The sequence below is a fragment of the Pristiophorus japonicus genome, chromosome 1, assembly GCF_044704955.1.
Source record: "Pristiophorus japonicus isolate sPriJap1 chromosome 1, sPriJap1.hap1, whole genome shotgun sequence".
NCBI classification, from domain to species: Eukaryota; Metazoa; Chordata; class Chondrichthyes; family Pristiophoridae; genus Pristiophorus; species Pristiophorus japonicus.
This window is the reverse complement of record NC_091977.1, coordinates 12161335-12184994: the sequence shown is the minus strand read 5'-3', so window position 1 is coordinate 12184994 and position 23660 is coordinate 12161335. Positions and strand designations below refer to the sequence as shown.

Sequence of the window (23660 nt, the reverse complement as noted above, 5' to 3'; positions counted from 1 at the left end):
CGACGGTGGATCTTTAGGTTTAGGTCTGGGGGTGACCTTAAAGACCCAGTGGCTGCATGCATGTTGAATAGATGAGTATGCGGTCCATGTCCAACTTCTCAGAGGGCGTTTAGCCACGCGAGATTGAGCGATAACCAAGGTTAGCACAGTCAAGAGTCAAACCCCACTAGCTATCTGCACAATTTTTTGCTTTCCGTTACATAGGAGCAGGAGGAGGCCATTCAGCTACTCGAGTCAGTTCCTCCATTCAATTAGATCACGGCTGATCTATGTCTTAACTCCATCTACCCACCTTGGATCCATAACCCTTACCTAAGAAAAAACGGTCAATCTCTACCCAGTATCAACAGCTTTTTGGGGGCAGATTTCCACCTTGCTTAGTGTGAGGAAGTGCTGCCTGAAATCACGCCTCAACGGCCGAACTCTAATTTTAAGGTTGTGCCCCCCTTTTCTGGACTCCCACCACCAGAGGAAATCGTTTCTCTCTATCTACCCCATCAAATCCTATCATCATCTTAAACACGGTCAGCTCCACCTGGTGATGTCCGGATTGGCAGAGCAAGCGGTCCGGGCCTGGACCATCTTATTATGGGCTGCCTGTTGCTCGCGGGCGCTGAGGTGATGAATGACCATCAGGTACCTGTAGTTGCACACTCTCCAGTTCACGTTGTGCTGGGTGAAGCGGCTGCTCGACTGCACCGGGATCCCGGCCGCTTCCGCCAGGATCCCGACGTAAGCGTCCTCGACGGGAATGGGGGGGACGGATGCCGCCTCCCTCAGGATGGCGGCCGCGGCATCCAGCGACAGCACGTAGCCCACCCCGCTGGCGTAGGGCGGGTAGCGCTCCCTCCCGTAGTCCCGCCGCGACACGTACCATTTGCTCCGGGGACTCCGGATGACTTCCCTCTTCCCGGCCGCGAAGAGAGAGCCCCCGTAGAGTCCGGTCCTCATGGGGTTGTCCCTGACCAGAAAGCGGGGCAGTCTATCCGTGTTCACGAAGCAATCGTCGTCGGTCTTGAGGATGTAGGCGGGCTGGCAGGCACTGACTGCCCACTTTAAGCCGTGCATGACCTTCAGTGTTAGGTTTCTGTAAGTGTCCAGGTAGCTTCCGACCAACAGGTCCCGAAATTCGCCCTGCTCGGCTCGGATTAGGTCGGCCAGTCTTTCCTCCGAGGCCTGGCCAACCAAGAAGACCACCTGCCAGGGGAAGGGACTGTGCCACCACTGCAGCCCCCAAGTGTTGCGGATCACATTCCTGCGATCAACGTTGGGCTGGGCGGACGTCACCAGGATCAGCAGAACCTGCCCCTTCTTGCAAGGTGGCTGTTCATGTCGCCGACTGAACAATGTCTCAAAGTCGATCCCGAAGCTCTTGCCAGCGATCTTGTCGCCGCCTTCTTCCTTGCTCTTCGCCTGCTCCAGCGCCTTGCGGAGGTCGACCTTTGACCGACCAGATTCCTCAGCCACTTCCCCGGTCGCACAGAAACTTAAGATCAGAAAGGCGAACGTCAGGATCAATGCGAGTACAAGCACTTTAAAGTAACCTCTTAACTTCATTTCTTCAACACGAAGAGTTAACAAATCCCTGCACGCAAGGAGGAAGCGTTCATCTCCATTCTGGTTGGGTTCAAATCGAGCAGCACCCAAGTTTGTTGGTGTGGCTGCAGCCTTGCATTAGGGTAAGGAATAGGCAGAAGCAACAGCATTCCTTCCCTTCCCTCTCACTGAGTTAGAAGAACTTGCATTCATATAGCGCCTGTCACAACCTCAGGCCATCACAAAGTGCTTTGCAGCCAATGCAGTACTTTTGAAGTAGAGACAGAAAATGCTGGAAACACTCAACAGGTCAGGCAGCATCTGTGGAGAGAGAAACAGAGTTAACGTTTCAGGTCAATGACCCTTAAAAGTTAGAGATTTAACAGTTTTTAAGCAAGTGTAGGGGCAGGGAAATAAAGGGGGGAGGAAAGAATAAAAGGGAAGGTCGGGTGGAAGGCAGGAGAGTTTAAATGACAAAAGGGATGATGGCGCAAGGCAGTAAGAGCTGGTAACGGGACAAGTAAAGAAACAAAAGCTGGTGTAAATGGAAACGGTAGAACTATTATCGTCTGAGAAAATGGGAGCAGTGGTTATGATCTGAAATTGTGGAACTCAATGTTGAGTCCAGAAGGCTGTAAAGTGCCTGATCGAAAGAAGTGCTGTTCCTCGAACTTCACTGGAACAGTGTAGGAGGCCGAGGACCGAGAGGTCAAAGCGGGAGTGGGATGGAGAATTAAAGTTCTGAAGTGTAGTCACTGTTGTAATGTAGAGGCTGGGATGTTTCTCCTCCGAGCGCAGAGGGTTCAGGGGAGATTTGGGATGTGTTCCAGGTTATGAGGGGTTTTAATGGAGCAAATAAGGAGATACGGTTTGCAGTGGCAGGAGGGTCTGTAACCAAAGGGAGGCAGATTGGAGCTGATCGGCTGGGGAGGTGAGAAATGTTTTTGCGCAGCGAGTTGTTGTGATCTGAAGCGCGCTGCCTTGGGAGTCGATGGGAGCAGATTCAATGGTGGGCGGGGGGAGTTGGATGGTTATTTGGGGGGGGGGGGGCAGTAAGACTAATTGGATCGTTCTTTCAAAGCTGACCACAGGTCGGGACTATAAATAGAGCTGGAGCGCTGGGCCCTGGAACAAGGTGCAGCGAATGAGGGTACGGGGCCCAGAAGAGCCGAGGGCCCAGGGGCAGCACGGGCCAGCCCACACTGCGATATGGTCCATGCAGCAGAGCAGGTCTCCAGTTGTCCTGGTTAATCCTTGCCACTGAATAAAGGCCTAGCTCTGTCAAGCCCGTGTCAAGCAACAGCCACCACACGTTAAATAAAACCACATGCAGGCATCTTCCACCCCCTCAATTGGAGTTCAGGACTGGAATATCGGGTCCTTCATTGAAACATCTGTGAACTCCTGTGGAAGCAAGTCATCCTCGTTCGAGGGACCGCCTATGATGATGATGATCTTTCAAAGAGCCGGCACAGGCACAATGGGCCGAATGGCCTCCTTCGGTGCTGTGTGATTGTATGGTAGGATATTGCATCACATCCCATACCAGCCCTTCCTGTGGTCTCTCTGAGCAAGATTAGTGCCAGATGTACAGGAAGCTTTGTGCTCAGGAGCTGTGTTGATACGGCCCTCCACGCTGCTCCCGAGGCCGCCACTCCTTTTATGGCCCCGACCTGCCGCTGGTGTTCTCACGCAGGTTGGGGCCTCCATGGTGCAGGAGGGCAATGGCAGCAAAGAGTGACGTCATCAAGGTCCAAGTCAGTGATTGGAGCATGGGCAGGTACAGCAGGAGCAGGCGAGGTCGGAGCGAAGGAGGGGCGAGAGAATGTAGAGTGAGGTGATCGGGCCCAGGAGAGGCGTGAGTTGGGGGCCAGGGTCAGCACAGGCCAGCCCACACTGCGATATGTGTGCGCACTAGGTCCATGCAGCAGAGCAGGTCTCCAGTCGTCTTGGTCAACCCTTGCCACTGGACCAAGACCTAGTTTTGTCAAGCCCATGTGGTGGCTGGTGTGCAATGGTCACCACACGTTAAAACAATCCACGCAAAGTCATCTTCCACCCTTCAGGATGTGGTTCAGGATCTGGAATACTAGGTCCTTCATTGAAACACCCGTGAACTCATTCTTTTTTGGCGTGGAAGCAAGTCATCCTCGTTTCGAGGGACCGCCTATGATAATGATGATAGGAGGGGAGTAGAAGCAGGGAGACAAAACATCTCAGCAACCTGCCACTTCCGACGTGAAAGGAATCTCACCCTTCTTCCCACAGTCAGCATGCCTCCCAGTTACTGCAGATCTCAGCTTTGCAGATCTCAGCTTTGCACAGTGGGATTCCAGGACGCCAAGGGAGGGGCAAAGAGAGCGAGAACAAGAGAGAGAGAGGTCAGTGCAGCGGGTTAAAGTCCAGTGAAATGTTTGGAATTCTTCTCTCCGATTTGAACATCAGTTAGCCTGGCTTCCAGCTGATTGACAGAGCGTGTATGGCAACCCAGAGCTGTGTGGCAATGCATGTGAAAGATCAGGGGAGGGGTACTCTCAGTCGCTATGAAACAGTTGTCCTGATACAAGTTGAGGACTCCTCCTAACATTAATGGGACACTCTATATTTTAGCCTTCTTTTCCTGCTCTGTTCTTGTTTGAAGAGTTATAAAAAGCACAAACACAGATAAATGCAAGTTTCCCAGCCGATAAGACCTGCTCTGCTTCCCTTGCGAGGCTGGGCTGAGTCAACCCAGGAGGCCTACAGAGGAGCAAGGGACGCTCAAGAGAAGTTTTACATCGAGTCTACAGTGCAGGAGCAGGCCCTTCAGCCTAACTGCTCGATCCTGGTGTTTGTGCTCCACATGAGCCTCCTCCCACCCTGCTTCATCTAACCCTATCATGTGCTTATCCCTTAAATGCATCGATACTATTCGCCTCAACCATTCCCTGTGGTAGTGGGTTCCACATTCTCACCACTCTCTAGGTGGAGTTCTCCTCAATTTCCTATTGGATAGTGACTATCTGATATTTATGACCTCTAGTTTTGGTCTCCCCCATTGTCTCTATGTCTACCCTATCAAACTCTTATCTTAAAGACCTCTATCACGTCACCTCTTGGCCTTCTGTTTTCTAGAGAACAGAGTCCCAGACTGTTCAACCTTTATTGATAAGTATATCCTCCTGGTTCTGATATCAGCCTTGTGAATCTTTTTTGCATCTTCTCCAGTGCCTCTATATCCCTTTCATAATAGAGAACAGAACTGTTTACAGCACTCCAAGTGTGGTCTAACCAAGGTTCTATACAAGTTTAACATAACTTCTCTGTTTTTCAATTCTATCCCTCGAGAAATGAACCCCAGTGCTTGGTTTACATTTTTATGATCTTGTTAACCTGCGTCGCTACTTTCAGTGATTTGTGTCCTAGAATCCCCAACCAGCAGAAATAGTTTCTCTCTATCTACCCTGTCTGTTCTCTTTAATATCTTGAAAAATTCAATCAGATCACCCCTTAACCTAGACCTCTAGCTAGCCATTCTCCCAGTTTCTCCGTCTCCGTTGCATCTGCTCTGATGACACCACCTTTCACATTAGTGCCTCTGACATATCTTCCTTTTTCCTCAACAGAGGAATTCCCCTCCACCGTGGTTAACATGGCCCTCAACCATGTCCGTCCTATTTCCCACACCTCTGCTCTCACCCCTCCCCCTCCCTCTCAGAACCACGACAGAGTTCCCCTTGTCCTCACCCTTCACCCCACCAGCCTCCACATTCAATGGATCATCCTCCGCCAGTTTCACCACCTCCAGCGTGATCGCGCCACCAATCACATCCTCCCCACCCCTCCCAGCATTCCGAAGGGACCGCTCCCTTCGCGACCCTGGTCCATTCCGCAGTCACCCCCAGCACCCCTCCCCTTCCCACAGCACCTTTCCCGTGCAAGCGCAGGAGATGCAACACCTTCCCTTTTACCTCCCACCTTCCCACTATCCAGGGCCCCAAATACTCCTTCCAGATGAAACAGCGATTTACTTGTACTTCTTTCAATGTAGTATACTGTATTCGCTGCTCACGATGTGGTCTCCTCTACATTGAGGAGACCAAGCGTAGATTGGGTGACTGCTTTGCAGAACACCTCGGTTCAGTCCGCAAGTGTGACCCTGAGCTTCTGGTCGCCTGTCACTTTAATTCTCCACTGCATTCCCACTCTGATCTCTCCGTCCTCGGCCTCCCACACTAGTCCAACGAAGCTCAATGCAAGCTCGAGGAAAAGCACCTCATCTTTCGTTTAGGCACTTTACAGCATTCTGGATTCAACATCGAGTTCAATAATTTCAGAGCGTAACCGTTGCCAATCTTTGCCCCCCCCCTCCTCCCTCCTCCCCCCGTCTGGCTCAAGTCTGTTTCTTTTTTTCTCCTTGTCTCTCATGGCAGCTGGTCATTATGCTGCCATTCACACCCTATCTTGACTAATGTTTTTCTAAATCCTGACATTACCATTTGAATTTGGGCCATCATCCCTTTTATCTCTCTAATCTCTCCTGTCTTCCAACCTATCACAGACCTTCCCTTTTGTTCTTTCTTCCCCTCCCCCTTTCAGTGCTTGTTAAGAATCCGTTCTTTCCGAACACGCTCCCGTTCTGACGAAGGGGCATCGACCCGAAACGTTAACTCTGCTTCCTCTCCACAGATGCTGCCTGACCCGTTGAGATTTCCAGCATTTTCTGTTTTTATTCCTCTAGATATAAAGGCCAGCATTCCATTAGCCTTCCTGGTTATTTTCTGTACCTGTCTATGTTATTTTAATGATCTATGATCTATGTACCTGGACCCCCAAATCTCTTTCAATCGCCACTGTTTTTAGGCTCCATTTTGGTAAAACTCCCAAAATAGACTCTGCTACACTGTAGTCATTTGACCAGCACAAACCCACAGACAAAACCCAGCACAAACTCACCACAGACCCGCACGCGGACTCAGATACAGACCCACAGACAGACTCAGATAAAAAATACAGATCCACACACACACACTCAGATACAGATACAGACCCACACATACACCCAGACTCAGATACAAATACAGACCCATGGAAACATAGAAACATAGAAAATAGGTGCAGGAGTAGGTCATTCAGCCCTTCGAGCCTGCACCACCATTCAATAAGATCATGGCTGATCATTCCTTCAGTACCCCTTTCCTGCTTTCTCTCCATACCCCTTGATCCCCTTAGCCGTAAGGGCCATATCTAACTCCCTCTTGAATATATCCAATGAACTGGCATCAACAACTCTCTGCGGCAGGGAATTCCACAGGTTAACAACTCTCTGAGTGAAGAAGTTTCTCCTCATCTCAATCCTAAAAGGCCTACCCCTTATCCTAAGACTGTGTCCCCTGGTTCTGGACTTCCCCAACATCGGGAACAATCTACCCGCATCTAACCTGTCCTGCCCCGTCAGAATCTTGTATGTTTCTATGAGATCCCCTCTCATCCTTCTAAACTCCAATGTATCAAGGCCCAGTTGATCCAGTCTCTTCTCATATGTCACTCCAGCCATCCTGGGAATCAGACTGGTGAACCTCCGCTGCACTCCCTCAATAGCAAGAACGTCCTCCCTCAGATTAGGAGACCAAAACTGAACACAATATTCCAGGTGAGTCCTCACCAAGGCCCTGTACAACTGCAGTAAGACCTCCCTGCTCAAATACCCTCGCTATGAAGGCCAACATACCATTTGCTGTACCTGTATGCCAACTTTCAATGACTGATGAACCATGACACCCAGGTCTCGTTGCACCTCCCCTTTTCCTAATCTGCCACCATTCAGATAACATTCTGTCTTCACGTTTTTGCCCCCAAAGTGGATAACCTCACATTTATCCACATTATCCTGCATCTGCTATGCATTTGCCCACTCAGCTAACCTGTCTAAGTCACCCTGCAGCCTCTGAGCATCCCCCTCACAGCTCATACCGCCACTCAGTTTAGTGTCATCTGCAAACTTGGAGATATTACACTCAATTCCTTCATCCAAATCATTGATGTATATTGTAAAGAGCTGGGGTCCCAGCACTGAGCCCTGCGGCACTCCACTAGCGCTGCTATTTCATCCTTAATAATTGATTCCAACATTTTTCCCACCACTGATGTCAGGCTAACCGGTCAATAATTACCCGCTTTCACTCTGCCTCTCTTTTTAAAAAGTGGTGTTACATTAGCTACCCTCCAGTCCATAGGAACTGATCCCGAGTCGATAGACTGTTGGAAAATGATCACCAATGCATCCACTATTTCTAGGGCCATTTCCTTAAGTACTCTGGGATGCAAACTATCGGCCTTCAATCCCATCAATTTCCCTAACACAATGTCCCGCCTAATATGGATAACCTTCAGTTCCTCCTTCTCACTAGGCCCTCAGTCCCCTAGTATTTCCGAAGGTTATTTGTGTCTTCCTTCGTGAAGACAGAACCAAAGTATTTGTTCAATTGGTCTGCCATTTCTTTGTTCCCCATTATAAATTCACCTGAATCTGACTGCAAGGGACCTACGTTTGTCTTCACTAAACTTTTTCTCTTCACATATCTATAGAAGCTTTTGCAGTCAGTTTTTATGTTCCCGGCAAGCTTCTTCTCATACTCTTATTTTTCCCCTCCTAATTAAACCCTTTGTCCACCTCTGCTGAATTCTAAATTTCTCCCAGTCCTCAGGTTTGCTGCTTTTTCTGACCAATTTATATGCCTCCTCCTTGGATTCAACACTATCCTTAATTTCTCTTGTTAGCCACGGTTGAGCCACCTTCCCCATTTTATTTTTACTCCAGACAGGGATGTACAATTGCTGAAGTTCATCCATGTGACCTTTAAATGTTTGCCATTGCCTATCCACCGTCAACCTTTTAAATATAATTTGCCAGTCTATTCTAGCCAATTCATGCCTCAAACCATCAAAGTTACCTTTCCTTAAGTTCAGGATCCTTGTTTCTGAATTAACTGTGTCACTCTCCATCCGAATAAAGAATTCTACCATGTTATGGTCACTCTTCCCCAAGGGGTCTCGCACAACAAGATTGCTAATTAATCCTTTCTCATTACACATCACCCAGTCTAGGATGGCCAGCTCCCTGGTTGGTTCCTCGACATATTGGTCTAGAAAACCATCCCTAATACACTCCAGGAAATCCTCCTCCACCGCATTGCTACCAGTTTGGTTAGCCCAATCAATATGTAGATTAAAGTCACCTATGATAACTGCTGTACCTTTATTGCATGCATACCTAATTTCTTGTTTGATGCTGTCCCCAACCTTACTACTACTGTTTGGTGGTCTGTACACAACTCCCACTGGCGTTTTCTGCCCCTTGTATTCTGCAGCTCCACCCATACCGATTCCACATCATCCAAGCTAATGTCCTTTCTTATTATTGTATTAATTTCCTCTTTAACCAGCAATACCACCCCGCCCCTTTTCCTTTCTGTCTATCCTTCCTAAATGTTGAATACCCTTGGATGTTGAGTTCCCAGCTTTGGTCACCCTGGAGCCATGTCTCCGTGATGCCAATTACATCATACCCGTTAACTGCTATCTGCGCAGTTAATTCGTTCACCTTATTCCAAATACTCCTCGCATTGAGGCACAGAGCCTTCAGGCTTGTCTTTCAAACACACTTTGCCCTTTTGCTGTAATGTGGCCCTTTTTCCTTTTTGCCTTAGGTTTCTCTGCCCTCCACTTTTACATTTCTTCTTTCTATCTTTTGCTTCTGCCCCCATTCTACTTCCCTCTGTCTACCTGCATAGGTTCCCATCCCCCTGCCATATTAGTTTAACTCCTCCCCAAAAGCACTAGCAAACACTCCCCCTAGGACATTGGTTCCGGTCCCACCTCCCCCAGAACCGGTTCCAATGTCCCAGGAATTTGAATCTCTCCCTGCTGCACCACTCCTCAAGCCACGTATTCATCTGAGCTATCCTGCGATTCCTACTCTGACTAGCACGTGGCACTGGTATCAATCCTGAGATTACTACTTTTGAGGTCCTACTTTTTAAATTTAGCTCCTAGCTCCCTAAATTAGTCTTGTAGGACCTCATCCCTTATTTTACCTATATCGTTGGTACCTATATACATCACGACAACTGGCTGTTCACCCTCCCTTTTCAGAATGCCCTGCACCCGCTCCGAGACATCCTTGACCCTTGCACCAGGGAGGCAACATACCATTCTGGAGTCTCGGTTGCAGCCGCAGAAATGTCTATCTATTCCCCTTATAATTGAATCCCCTATCACTATAGCTTTCCCACTCGTTTTCCTGCCCTCCTATGCAGCAGAGCCACCCACGGTGCCATGAACTTGGCTGCTGCTGCCCTCCCATGATCAGGGGTCATCCCCCTCAACAGTACCCAAAGTGGTGTCTCTGCTTTGCAGGGGGATGACAGCAGGGGACCCCTGCACTACCTTCCTTGTACTGCTCTTCCTGTTGGTTATCCATTCCCTTTCTCACACACAGACTCAGATACAAATACAGACACAGACTCAGATACCAGAGAGGGGTGCTGGAAGACGATGTTCCTCCCACTGGTCCCGGGATCGCTCCGCTAACTAACTCTCTCCAACTTTCTGCTCCATCGGGCGCGCCTTCCCTGTGATGGACAGCCGCTGACTCCAATCAGTGCACGGCCTGCATTGATTGACAGCGGGTGAGCCAATGGTTTCGGGGGGCGGGATCTATCACACAGCGGGGGTTAGATGGTGAATTCCTGGGAATCGGGATATGTTCCGCCTGATGAAATCAGGTTCCCCAGCAGGGACATATTGCATTGAATTGATTTCCAAATTAAATTAATTATATTTAAAATGAAAGTCACCAGAGGAAAATAAGTTTATTTTAAGTGCAGTGCTCCTTAAAGTTAGGCATTGGAGTGTTGAAATTGGTTACTATCTCGAGATAACTCTGAGGGGATTCTGCTCAGCGTGGGATAACCTCAGTTCCGGGTTTGTGACTGGAATCTGACCTGTTTTATCATTGGTTAGAGGGGCCGCAATGTTGTTGGGATTTGGTTTAGTTTGTGTGAAATATGCGCGTCATCCTGACATCTTTCTGGGGAAATCCCTAAAACAGACTGTGCTGCACTGTACCAGCAAACACTCTCAAACCCAGCACAGACTCACACTCACAGACAGACCCTGCACAGACAAACCCAGCACAGACTCACACTCACAGACAGACCCTGCACAGACAAACCCAGCACAGACTCACTCACACTCACAGACCAGACCCACACTCACAGGCAGACCAGACTCACACTCACAGACAGACCCAGCACAGACTCACAATCACAGACAGACTCAGCACAGACCCACACTCACACAACCACAAATCCAATAATTTTTCCACCACCGAGGTTAGGCTGACTGGTTTGTAATTATTCGGTCTATCCCTTTCTCCCTTTTTAAACAAATGTACATTAATGGTCCTCCAGTCCTCTGGCACTGCACCTGTAGCCAGAGAGGATTGGAAAATGATGGTCAGAGCCTCTGCTATTTCCTCTTTTGCTTCTCTGAATAGCCTGGGATACATTTCATATACAAACTCCAGCACAAACTAAAAGTCATTCTGTGTGTGCTAAAACCTCTGTGAGAGTTTAGTGTTGCTGCCCCTTTAAGAGTTTACAGTTAATTATATCCAGGTCAACAGTTAAATTGGCCTTCCTGAAATAAAATCCCCAATGCTCCACATCACCTTTCAAATTCATTGATTTGCTCAATTGTACCATTTGGATTTAGTTTTATAATTTATTTATTTCATTTGTTTTGTTTAAAACTATTTTGGTTGAACATAGACTTTCCTTCCCTGAAATAGCAAAGGTATTGCATCTTTAAGGAGAGAAGTGGCATTTATATTGCGTCTTGCACAACCACCAGATGTCCCAAAGCCCTTTACAGCCAATCAAGTACTTTTCAAGTATAGTCACTGTTGTGATGTAGGATATGCAGCAGCCAATTTGCACTCATCATGGAGGGGATTGCTATACGGGCTGATCTTGCACACCCTCCACTTTGCCATCCTCGTCTGCCATCCGGACACGACTTTGCACATCATCTTGCTGTCCAGAGGAGGCGACGGTCCCCAATCACTTTTAGAGTTGCATAAACTGGCTACAGACAGGAATGACCACATCTGTGTGACTTCCTGGAGACCTACTACCTGGATGAGCAGGTCAAGTCTATCAAGCTACTCGGAGACTATGTTGCGGGGATTGGGTGCTTCTGAGAACGGAATGGCTGAATACTTATTTGATGCAGGGCTCTCTATGCGGGAGTCCTTCCTATATCTATTGGGGACTTGGCCTGGAGGGTGTTGCATGAGGCAGTCCTGTGCAATAAGGTTTTAAGTCGGTTCACGGCGTCCTATATGCGCCAAGTGTGAGAGTTTACAGTCCCTCATCCACTATTTGAAAGGGCTATTCCTCAATCTTTGGTTGCACTTCAGTCCCACGCTCCTGATCTTTGTGCACCCTGTGTGGAGTGGAGCAGGCAGGTCGGAGGGCCTTGTCATAGGACAGCTTCTGGGCATGGCCAAGGGGGCCATCAACAGGTCCAGGTAGCAGACGGTCGAGGGGGTCGTTCAGCCCGACTGCCTGCCTCTCTTCCACTGGCACGTTTATGTCAGGGTGTCCCTCGAGATGGAGCTCGAGGCCATCCGCGATCGGTGTGCACCGGAGGGACTGGAGTGCATCTTCACAACCAGGAATAACATTTTTATTTGATTGATTAATTTTCCTTTAGAATTTATGTTAATTTACAGTCTTTATTTGTTGTGTCCCTTTAAAAAGGGGGCACATGGTTGACGTTTAATCAGCAATTAGCCGGCATTGAAAGAGTCAGCCAATTGAAGCACAGCAAGCTCCCACAAACCATCCAATATCATAGGCAGCCCCTCGAAATCAAGGAAGACTTGCTTCCACTCTAAAAGTGAGTTATCAGGTGACTGAACAGTCCAATACGAAAATTACAGTCTCTGTCACAGGTGGGACAGAAAATCGTTGAGGGAAAGGGTGGGTGGGGAGTCTGGTTTGCCGCACGCTCCTTCTGCTGCCAGCGCTTGATTTTTGCATGCTCTCAGCGACGAGACTCGAGGTGCTCAGCACCCTCCCGGATGCACTTCCTCCACTTAGGATGATCTTTGGATAGGGGCTCCCAGGTGAGTATGTTGCCTCTTATCAAGGAGGCTTCGAGGGTGTCCTTGAAATGTTTCCTCTGCCCACCTTGGGCTCGCTTGCCGTGAAGGACTTCCGAGTAGAATGCTTGCTTTGGGTGTCTTGTGTCGGGCATGCGAACAATGTGGCCCACCCAGTGGAGCTGGTCGAGTGTGGTCAGTGCTTCGATGCTGGGGATTTTGACCTGATCGAGGACACTAACGTTGGTGTGTCTGTCCTCCCGGGGGATTTGCAGGATCTTGCAGGGACATCGTTGGTGGTATTTCTCCAATGATTTGAGGTATCTATTGTATAAGGTCCATGTCACTGAGTCATGCAGGATGGCGGGTACTACAACCCTGTAGACCATGAGCTTGGTGGCAGATTTGAGGGCCTGATCTTCGAACACTCCTTTCCTCAGGCAAACGAAGGCTGCGTTGGCACACTGGAGGTGGTGTTGAATCTCATCATGAATGTCTGCCCTTGTTGATAACAGGCTCCCGAGGTATGGAAAGTCATAGTCAACATCTTCACTGCGGTTTACGAAAGCATGGGCCTTACACTAAACATCCGTAAGAAAAACGTCCTCCACCAACCTGACCCCGCCACTCAGCACTGCCCTCCAGTCATCAAGATCCACGGCGTGGCCCTGGACAAGATGGACCACTTTCCATACCTCGGGAGCCTATTATCAGCAAGGGCAGACATCGACGATAAGATTCCCACAAACAGCAATGTGATAATGACCAGATAATCTGTTTTTAGTGATGTTGTTTGAAGGATAAATATTGACCAGGACACCAGGGGATAACTCGCCAGCTCTTCTTCAAAATAGTGCCACGGGATCTTTAATGTTCCCCTGAGAGAGCAGATGGGGCCTCGGTTTAATATCTCATCCATAAGACAGCACCTTTGCCTCTGCTAATTACAGCTCTACAGATACAGAGAGCACCATTTACCAGCCTCATGTTTACCATTCCCTACTGAACTGTAATTGGGCAGGCTAATTTGCTTTTCCTTCAAGGCACATCATCAGAAGATTTAGGAAAGTACAGAACACATTCAAGCTGTTCCTCATCTGTTACCAACGAAGTTGGCAAAAAATAAAGAAAAGAAGTTGTTGCATTTTTATAGCGCCTTGCATGACCTCAGGACGTCCCAAAGCGCTTTACAGCCAATGAAGGGAAACCTATTGGCCGGGACTCTGGGAAGAACTCTCCTGCTGTGCCTCAAATAAAGCCGTGGGTTTTTTCCGTGCACTTGCTCTGCATTGCACTGAAGTGTCAAGCCTGGATAAAGTGTTCAAGTCTCTGGGGCAGGACTTGAATGCATCACAGCGAGCCACGGCTGACACCTTTAGCAGATGGCAGGACATTGGAAAGTAGCTCGCCTTTAATTTGGTAACAAGTCAAACCACAACATTGAGAATTACAGTCCAGTGGGGCTTGTGAGCTGCAGGAGGGGAAAAAACTGTAATAAAGAAAGCAGCTCCAGGTCTTTTATGGATTAAAAGCAATAATTAGAAGGCGGCATAGATCTATAAAAAAAACAGACCATGCCTAACAAAATGTATTGGATTCTTTAAGGATCTAACGGACTTAATGGAAAGGGTAATGTGATGGGTGTCGTATATCTTGACTTTCAGGAACCATTCGATAAACCGTCTCACTAGAGACTTGTGGCTAAACTGAAAGCTCCTGAGATAAAGGGGGATGCTGTAAATTGGATAATGAATAGGTTAAATATTAAGAAGCAAAGGGCAGTGATCAATTGTACTTGTTCTAATTGGGCAGCTGTGGCTCGAGCTAGTTTTTTGTTGCAGTAACTGATTTATTAAGCTCAGATAAACGGCAAAAAAAAATGGCCCTTCCACTGTCCCTGAGACATTTTACGGGAGAAAAAATGCAGCAAATTACATAGAATTCCATCGAGCCTACAGCACAGAATCATGCCTTAAGGGCACTTACTGTTGCCAGTAGGGATCTCCAGAGCTGAAGTTATGGGATGTCTGACATTCATTATAAGAAAGCAAAGACCCAGTAAAGTCCACTCAGCCCCTCAGGTCCAATTACTCCACAGACCATGTTCAATCCGGCATGTTTTGTGATCCTATCCAATTCAAGGAGACAATGAAGTGCAGTTGAACCCGTTGGAAGATAACATTCATTGACAGATCTGCTTGCACCCCCAAAAGTAATCTAGCAAAAAAAAATCCTGACTATTAATCCAATTTCACGATCCCAATTCTGACCAGTCATGTGGTGGCCATTAACCGGTCCAAGCAGCGGGCGGTCGAGGGGGTCGTTCAGCCCGACTGCCTGCCTCTCTTCTAGACTGTGTTCACGCCTGGGTGCCCCTGGAGATGGAGCACGCGGTGTCTGCCGGTAAGCTCGAGGCCTTCCGCAACTGGTGGGCACCGGTGGGATTGGAGTGCATCATCACAACAGGGAACAGAATTTTAATTTGATCTGTTAAGGCTCCTTTTAATGTTTATTTGTTAATTTGCAGGTTCTAGCGATCGTGCACGGTTGAATCGTATTATTTAAAAAGAGCTGTGAGCTAGAAGCTGATATTCTCCAAAGGTGCTGCTGCTACAGAGAGAGTCTCCCTGTGAGAGGGGGAGCTTCCTATTGATGCTACAGAGAGAGTCTCCCTGTGGGAGGAGGACGAGGAGCTTGCTACTGATGCTACAGAGGCGACTGGAGAGAGAAGAAGAAGAAGTAGAGAGGAAGCAGAAGGGAGCATTTAAACACGAGCTCCCTTAATTGTTGACTTTGATTGCTCTCCATTTTGAGAGAGGGGCGGGAAAGCTGACCAGTCATATTCCCAAGCTGCCAGCTGCATGGGTTCAAGGATGCATGGATTTATTTCAGGAAGTGACATAATCCATCCAGTGGGAACTTACTTCGATTTTCGGGAGACATTTGATAAAGCTTCACATCTGAAGCTGATAAAGAAGTTTAAGACTAATGTTAATGACGGCAAATTAGTCAGATAGATTGCAAACTGGATTGGCGATGAGAAGCAGGAGGTAGTAATGGATGGGAAACATTGTGTCTAGGAGACAGTGATTAGTACAGCCTCTCAGAGGCCTGATCTGGGAGGTTATTTGACAGGCGCTATATGCCTGGCTTAGTGAAGCTTCATAGAATAGTTGAGAGAGAGTTTTACTTTGCATCTAACCCACACTGTACCTGACCCAAAAACCAGCAATGACAACTTGCATTTATATAGCACCTTTACCACAGTAAAACAGAAACGATTATCAAACAAAATTTGACACCGAGATATTACAATAGGTGACCGAAAGCTTTAAGGTTTTAAGGAGCGTCTTAAAGGAGGAAAGAGAGAGGTAGAGAGGTGGAGAGGTTTAGGGAGGGAATTCCAGAGCTTGGGGTCCAGGCAACAGAAGGCACGGCCACCGATGGTGGAGCGATTATAATCAGGCATACGCAAGATCGATCGATCGATCAGGCCAGTGTACCCTGCGCGTTATGATACCTTGATGTGCTTATTCTGTATCTAATGCTCTTTCTGGGAGCATTTGCTAAGACAGTGAAGAGACAGCTTTACTTTGTATTGAGGTTGTGATTAAACACAGCTGGGAGCCAATAATGGATGACTAAATTGGAAAAGCAATGACATGTCTCAGCTTGATAAATGAAACAAAAAAATACCAAATATAAACGTATATAGGAACAAGAGAAGTCTATTCAGCTCCTCAAGCCTGTTCCGCCATTCAATTACATCATGTTTGATCTGTATCTCAACTCCATTTACCCGCCTCGGTTCCGTAACCCTTAATACCCTTAAAATCTATCGATCTCAGTTTTCAATTGACCCCCCCAGCCTCAACAGCTTTTTGAAGGAAAGAGTCCCGATCTCCACTACACTTCGTGTGAAGAAATGCTTCGTGACATCACCCTTGAACGGCCTGGCTCTAATTTTAAGGTTAAGCCTCCTTGTTCTGGATTCACCAACCCCCCCCCCCCCCGCCCGCCCACCCACCCACCCCCACCAGAGGAAATCCTTTCTCTCTATCTATTTTTATTTGCACAACTGAACTGTACTTTCACTGCTCCTGTTCCGATTTTCTTTTGACAGGAAACCAATGGTCCAACGACCAACGAACTCAGGGAACGGACAACTTAGAGAGAGCTTCTTTCTGATGTGATAATCATGTCAAGTTCTGATGAAATACAGGATTTGTCTAAACGGCCCTTTTAAAACAGAAAGTGCACTGAGAACCTCTGAGGGACAGTGACAAGTGTAACGTTATTCGTTAGAAATGTTTCACAGGATACACCAGCTCCCCTTGAATATTAGGCAGTCCCTCTTATCGAGGATGACTTGCTTCCACATCAAAAAGGGATGAGTTCACAGTTGTTTCAATGAGGGACCTGACATTCTAGGTCCCGAAATACATACTGAAGGGTGGAAGATGCCTGTGCGTGTATTCTTTTAAAGTGGGGTGGTCGTTGCACACCAGCCACCACAAGGGCTCGACAGAGCTAGGTCTTGGTCCAGTGGCAAGGGTTAACCAAGACGACTGGAGACCCTTGAATTCTGTGTCGCTGTGTGTACCTGCCACTCAGCTGACAGTGGGACTGGGCCAATTAAACTGGGGATAAGGCACTGCACAATTGGTCCTGGCACCCTGGTTTAAGGAACTGCATAAAAATCAGCCAAGGTTCCTGAACATGGGCCTTAGACCTGAAATACCAACCGACTGACTGCTATTACTCCACAGGTGTGACCGCCCTACCTTGTGAGATTTTAGATTTCCAGCATCTGCCGTGCCTGGCTGTTTTATCCCGCTCCTGATCGCTACTGCTGAGAAGTGGCTCGTGCTCAGGAGCCTGCAAAAAGAGCAAACCCCAGACTTAATCGAGGTGTTCAAAATTCTGAGGGCTTTTGAGTAAATAAGGAGAAACTGTTTCCAGTGACAGGAGGGTCGATAACCAGAGAACACAGATTGAAGATAATTGGTAAAAAAAAACCAGAGGGATTCTTTGATGAGAACATTTTTTTTACACAGAAAGTTAATACGATCTGGAAATGTACTGCCTTAAAGGAAGCAGATTCAATAATAACTTTCAAATGGAATTGGATATTTACTTGAAATGGAACATTTTGCAGGGCTGTGGGAAAATGGAAGGGAGTGGAACTAATTGGTTAGATCTTGCAAAAAGCAGGCACGATGGGCTGAATGGCCTTCTTTGGTGCTGTATGATTCTGTGAAGTGCAGATGGGTGTTGAGAGCTTGGAGGCTCATCTGCGTTGCATCTCCCCTTCTCTCCACACCCTGCCGACACTCACTATCTGAGCTCGTTGATGAAGGGTCGCTGACACCTGTGGAACCCATACCACAGCAGGAGGCTGTATACTTTGGGGAGAAAACTGAGGGAGTAGATAAAAGGAAATTACTGATATGCATGTGATTGCAGCAGCTGTCTTGTGCACAGCAAGATCCCGCAAACAACACTGTCTTGTTGGCCTGTGGTGTTGGTAGAGGGAGGACTGTTGGTCAGGACAATGTGGGGGAAACATCCTTCTTCCCCCATCCTGCCCCACTGGGTTCCTGACCTTCACCCCCTGCCCAAGTTCCTCCCCCACAGATTCATGACCTTCTCCCCCCCAACATGCTCCTAACATTCACCCCCACCCCGATTCAAATTGTTAGGTGATCTTGACGACCAGCATCTGGGAATATGCTTAACCGAGTGTTTTGCACATAGTTACTTATGGTGGCCAGATTTAGATAAAGATATAGAGTACATTGTTAGTCAGTGTACAACAAGTCGATCGGTAAGCAAGAAGCCACCATCAGTACCATTACAGCCATGGAAATGGCCACACAGGGTATGGCAAAGGTTACATGTAAAATTTGGTGAGCTAGAAGGACAACAATTGTTCATTGTGATTGATAGCCATTTGAAGTGGGTGGAAGTGTTTCCAATGCGGAAAATAACAAGTAAAACACAAGACAATTTGCGAAGATTGTTTTCTTCATATGGCCACCCAGAAAAAATTGTGTCTGATAATGGGCTGCAATTTTGTTCAGAAGAATTTGCACAGTTCATGAGCAGAAATGGTGTGAAACATACCAAAGTTCCACTGTAACACCTTGCTTCAAATGGTGCAGCAGAGTGCACAGTACAAGTTGTAAAACATGCCCTCATCAAATAGATGTTGGATCCAAATCCAAGGAAACAGCAGTTGTCATTGCATCACAAACTAGCAAATTTTCTAATTACTTATCAGAATACTTCTCATACAACTACTAGTAGAACACCAGCAGAGTTGTTTTTCAAACGACAGCCATGAGAACCAGTTCTCGTTGTTAAAGCCAAACCTGGCACAGTCATTAGAAGAGAAACAATTAAGACAGAAAGATAATCATGATAGAGCTAGAGTAAGAGACAGAAGTGTGAAATTGAATCAGAAGGTTAGAGTAAAGAACCATCACCATAAATGGTTAAAGTAGTTACCAGGAAGAGTAGTGAAGATATGTGGTCCTCGCACATATTTGGTCAAGATGTTTGATCATGGAAAGGTTAGGTTTATTCATATTGATCATATTTTACCTACAGATGTGGAAGGAGTTGAAAGTTGGAATGATTCGATTATTTCTGATGAGTCAGATGGTCTTGTTGCAAGTAGAGTACCAGTAGCAAATCCTACATCAAATGTACGAGAGTACGAGAAACAAGTCCAAGCCCGAGTCAGGCAAACAGACAGTCTGAAGTTGTAGAGAGTCAAAATGTAGATCTAGGGTTGCCCTTGGAGAAAAATTCTCCTCAGGATAGCCTAGAATGAGGCTAAGTTTAACACCAAGTTTGGAAAGCTCTGTTCAAGAGTGAAGGGATCCTCTTCAGAAACAGAAAAGCAGTGGTTAAGTTTGATTTGTAAATATGGCAAAATATGTCCATATCTTTTGTTGTGTATACCATGCACATTATGTATGATGATTATTTTTTCATTAAGGAGGGAGAAGTGTAATAGAGCTCCCCTAGTGGACTACTACTGCACCTAGTGGACTACTGTGGTACTGCAACTCGTGATGTATAATAATTAAAGGGTCATATGATATAGTCACATGATAACTGTTGGAGCCATCTTGTAGTCTGTGTGTTTGTGACGTCGTAAGGAATATATCACAGGGCAGATGGGGCCTCGGTTTAACATCGCTATTCTGAAAAACGGCACCTCCGCCAGTGCAGCACTCTCAGTGCTGCACTGGTGTCAGCTTAGATTATATGTTGTAGTCTCTGGGTGGGTTGTGAATCAACAAGCTCCTGACTCAGTGGAGGGTACTGAGCCACAGTTGACACATTATGTTATAAATAGGAAACATGACAAAAACCTGCTGATTTATATTGCCCTCATAGTGCCGACCACAGCTCACTTGTTATCAGGTTACTGCACTCATGGGATATAAATCGAGTCTCATGAGTTTTCAGATTGTATCCTTTATGTCACTCGCGGCGCTGCTGGAATCATCTGTGCCGTTATAAAGGGTCTGCCCCGCTGGCCAGGGTATATTCTATTCATGATGCATGCAGTAGGTTTTCAAACCCTGTAAAATAACTGAAATTATTATTTTCTGAAGCCCATGAAGATCAGTTAATGGACTGCGAAAGGACATTAGGGTCTCTCAGATCCAGTTAGTTTTGCAATGTTCTCGAGACTGGAGAACTGGTAATGACAGCTCCCTGAGCTGGGAGATTGTACCTGCCAGGGTGGACTGAACGGGCTGGGGCTCTTTACTCTGAAGGGGAGAGGGCTGATCTGATTCTTTGGAGTTATGAGGGGGGTTTGTTGGGGTGGAAGTGGAGAGGATGTTTCCACTTGTGGTGGTCGCCGGAACTGGGGGTCATGATTGTGGAATGGTCCAGTGGGGTGTTCGGGGAGAACTTCTTTACCCGGAGAGTGGTCGGAGTGTGCAGCTAGCTGCCATGGGGAGGTGTTATGGGAAGCATGGGGTTAATGTGAACGTTGCTTTGAAACACTGTAGCTATATTACGGCGAGATGTTGGCCGCAAGCTCAGGGCTAAGTAGCACCCTTGATGTTACAAGGCATGATGGGAAGCTTTGCCAAAACAGACAGAAGCACAGTGTCAGCACTTATTAATTAACAGTTGGTATAAAGATGTTTCACGATACCTTGTGACAGAGACAATGGGTAAAGATGAAACATTGTTACAGAGACAATGAGTAAAGATGAAACATTGTTACAGAGACAATGGGCAAACAGAAGATAGTTGAGATAACAGAATACATCTGCTGAGAGCTTACATGATTAATAATTGACAGTTGCTCGGTTGGTGATCACGTAAACTCTTAGCTTGTCGAGTTTCACTTCTGCTTGATTATGTATCAATACATTGTCACAACTATTGAAAGTTGAGAGACTTTGGGACTTGACTTTGGGATGCCGAACACTCTCCCCTGCTTGCTTGTATTAAAGAATTCTCGTATTGTGGACTACAAGTGACTTTGAGTGGTGTTGTTCCCACAACAGGGGGGGGGAGGTTAAGTCAAATAGCATTTACCCCTTTGTGGGGAAGCTAGATGGGTACATGAGGGAGAAGGGAATAATAGGATTTGCTGATAGGGCTGATGAGCTGGTTTGATGAGCTGGGGTGGGAGGAGACACATGTGGAGCATAAACACCAGCATAGACCAGTTGGGCCGAATGGCCTGCGTCTGTGCTGTGCATTCTATGTAATTTTTTCTGCTTACACACTCTGACACTGAAACAAGCCACAGTGATATAGTACTAAGTCTATCTCGTCGCCAAGTGTAGCTTTATTACTGCAACAGTGAACCTATAGATTTAAAATGTACAATAAAAGCAATTTTATAGAAAAGTTAAATACTTTATTGCTGCTCATTACTTCCATTTTCTTCTGTTCTCTCTTCTTGAGCATGTAACTTTATAGCAGCTTATAGAGAATGTTGCTTCTTCTCCCCTCGCGTTCCTGAACTTCTCCCCCCAAGTTCCTGACCTCCCCCTCCCCATATTCTGATTTTCTCCTCCCCCCTCTCCCACCTTTCGAGTTCCCTGCCTTCTCCCTCGAGTTCCTGCCTTCTTCACCGGAGTTCCTGACCTGCTCCTCCGCCCCCCCCCCCCGCAGATTCTGACCTCCTTCCCCACCCAACCCCCCCCCCCCCGCTGACCACCGAGTTCCTGACCTTTATCCCCCCCCAGTTCCTGATCTCACATAAGAACATAAGAAATAGGATCAGGTGTAGGCCATATGGCCCCTCGAGCCTGCTCCGCCATTTAATTCGATCATGGCTGATCTGATCATTGACTCATCTCCACTTCCCCACCCGCTCCCCATAGAAACATAGAAACATAGAAAATAGGTGCAGGAGTAGGCCATTCGGCCCTTCGAGCCTGCACCGCCATTCAATGAGTTCATGGCTGAACATGCAACTTCAGTACCCCATTCCTGCTTTCTCGCCATACCCCTTGATCCCCCGAGTAGTAAGGACCAAGTCTAACTCCTTTTTGAATATATTTAGTGAATTGGCCTCAACAACTTTCTGTGGTAGAGAATTCCACAGGTTCACCACTCTCTGGGTGAAGAAGTTTCTCCTCATCTCGGTCCTAAATGGCTTACCTCTTATCCTTAGACTGTGTCTCCTGGTTCTGGACTTCCCCAACATTGGGAACATTCTTCCTGCATCTAACCTGTCTAAACCCATCAGAATTTTAAACGTTTCTATGAGGTCCCCTCTCATTCTTCTGAACTCCAGTGAATACAAGCCCAGTTGATCCAGTCTTTCTTGATATGTCAGTCCGTCCATCCCGGGAATCAGTCTGGTGAACCTTCGCTGCACTCCCTCAATAGCAAGAATGTCCTTCCTCAGGTTAGGAGACCAAAACTGAACACAATACTCCAGATGTGGCCTCACCAAGGCCCTGTACAACTGTATCAACACCTCCCTGCCCCTGTACTCAAATCCCCTCGCTATGAAGGCCAACATGCCATTTGCTTTCTTAACCGCCTGCTGTACCTGCATGCCAACCTTCAATGACTGATGTACCATGACACCCAGGTCTCGTTGCACCTCCCCTTTTCCTAATACGTCACCATTCAGATAATAATCTGTCTCTCTGTTTTTACCACCAAAGTGGATAACCTCACATTTATCCACATTATACTTCATCTGCCATGCATTTGCCTACTCACCTAACCTATCCAAGTCGCTCTGCAGCCTCATAGCATCCTCCTCGCAGCTCACACTGCCTCCCAACTTAGTGTCATCCGCAAATTTGGAGATACTACATTTAATCCCCTCGTCTAAATCATTAATGTACAGTGTAAACAGCTGGGGCCCCAGCACAGAATCTTGCAGTACCCCACTAGTCACTGCCTGCCATTTTGAAAAGTCTCCATTTACTCCTACTCTTTGCTTCCTGTCTGACAACCAGTTCTCAATCCATGTCAACACACTACCCCCAATCCCATGTGCTTTAACTTTGCACATTAATCTCTTGTGTGGGACCTTGTCGAAAGCCTTCTGAAAGTCCAAATATACCACATCAACTGGTTCTCCCTTGTCCACTCTACTGGAAACATCCTCAAAAAATTCCAGAAGATTTGTCAAGCATGATTTCCCTTTCACAAATCCATGCTGACTTGGACCTATCATGTCACCTCTTTCCAAATGCACTGCTATGACATCCTTAACAATTGATTCCATCATTTTACCCACGACCGATGTCAGGCTGACCGGTCTATAATTCCCTGTTTTCTCTCTCCCTCCTTTTTTAAAAAGTGGGGTTACATTGGCTACCCTCCACTCGATAGGAACTGATCCAGAGTCAATGGAATGTTGGAAAATGACTGTCAATGCATCCGCTATTTCCAAGGCCACCTCCTTAAGTACTCTGGGATGTCGTCCATCAGGCCGTGGGGATTTATCGGCCTTCAATCCCAT

General features: G+C 47.1%; 1 protein-coding gene across 1 annotated transcript in view; it reads right to left on the bottom strand.

Moving 5' to 3' along the window:
* Window positions 1-525: 525 nt before the first annotated feature.
* LOC139261792 (beta-1,3-galactosyltransferase 5-like) overlaps window positions 526-23660 on the bottom strand; it is a 32211-nt gene continuing 9076 nt past the window's right edge. Inside the window, exons 2-3 of the mRNA XM_070877087.1 lie at window positions 17470-17563; window positions 526-1668 (exon numbers count right to left, since the gene is read on the bottom strand). Of these exons, the coding sequence (XP_070733188.1) occupies window positions 526-1668; window positions 17470-17563 (1237 nt within the window). The remainder of the gene's footprint in view (window positions 1669-17469; window positions 17564-23660) is intronic.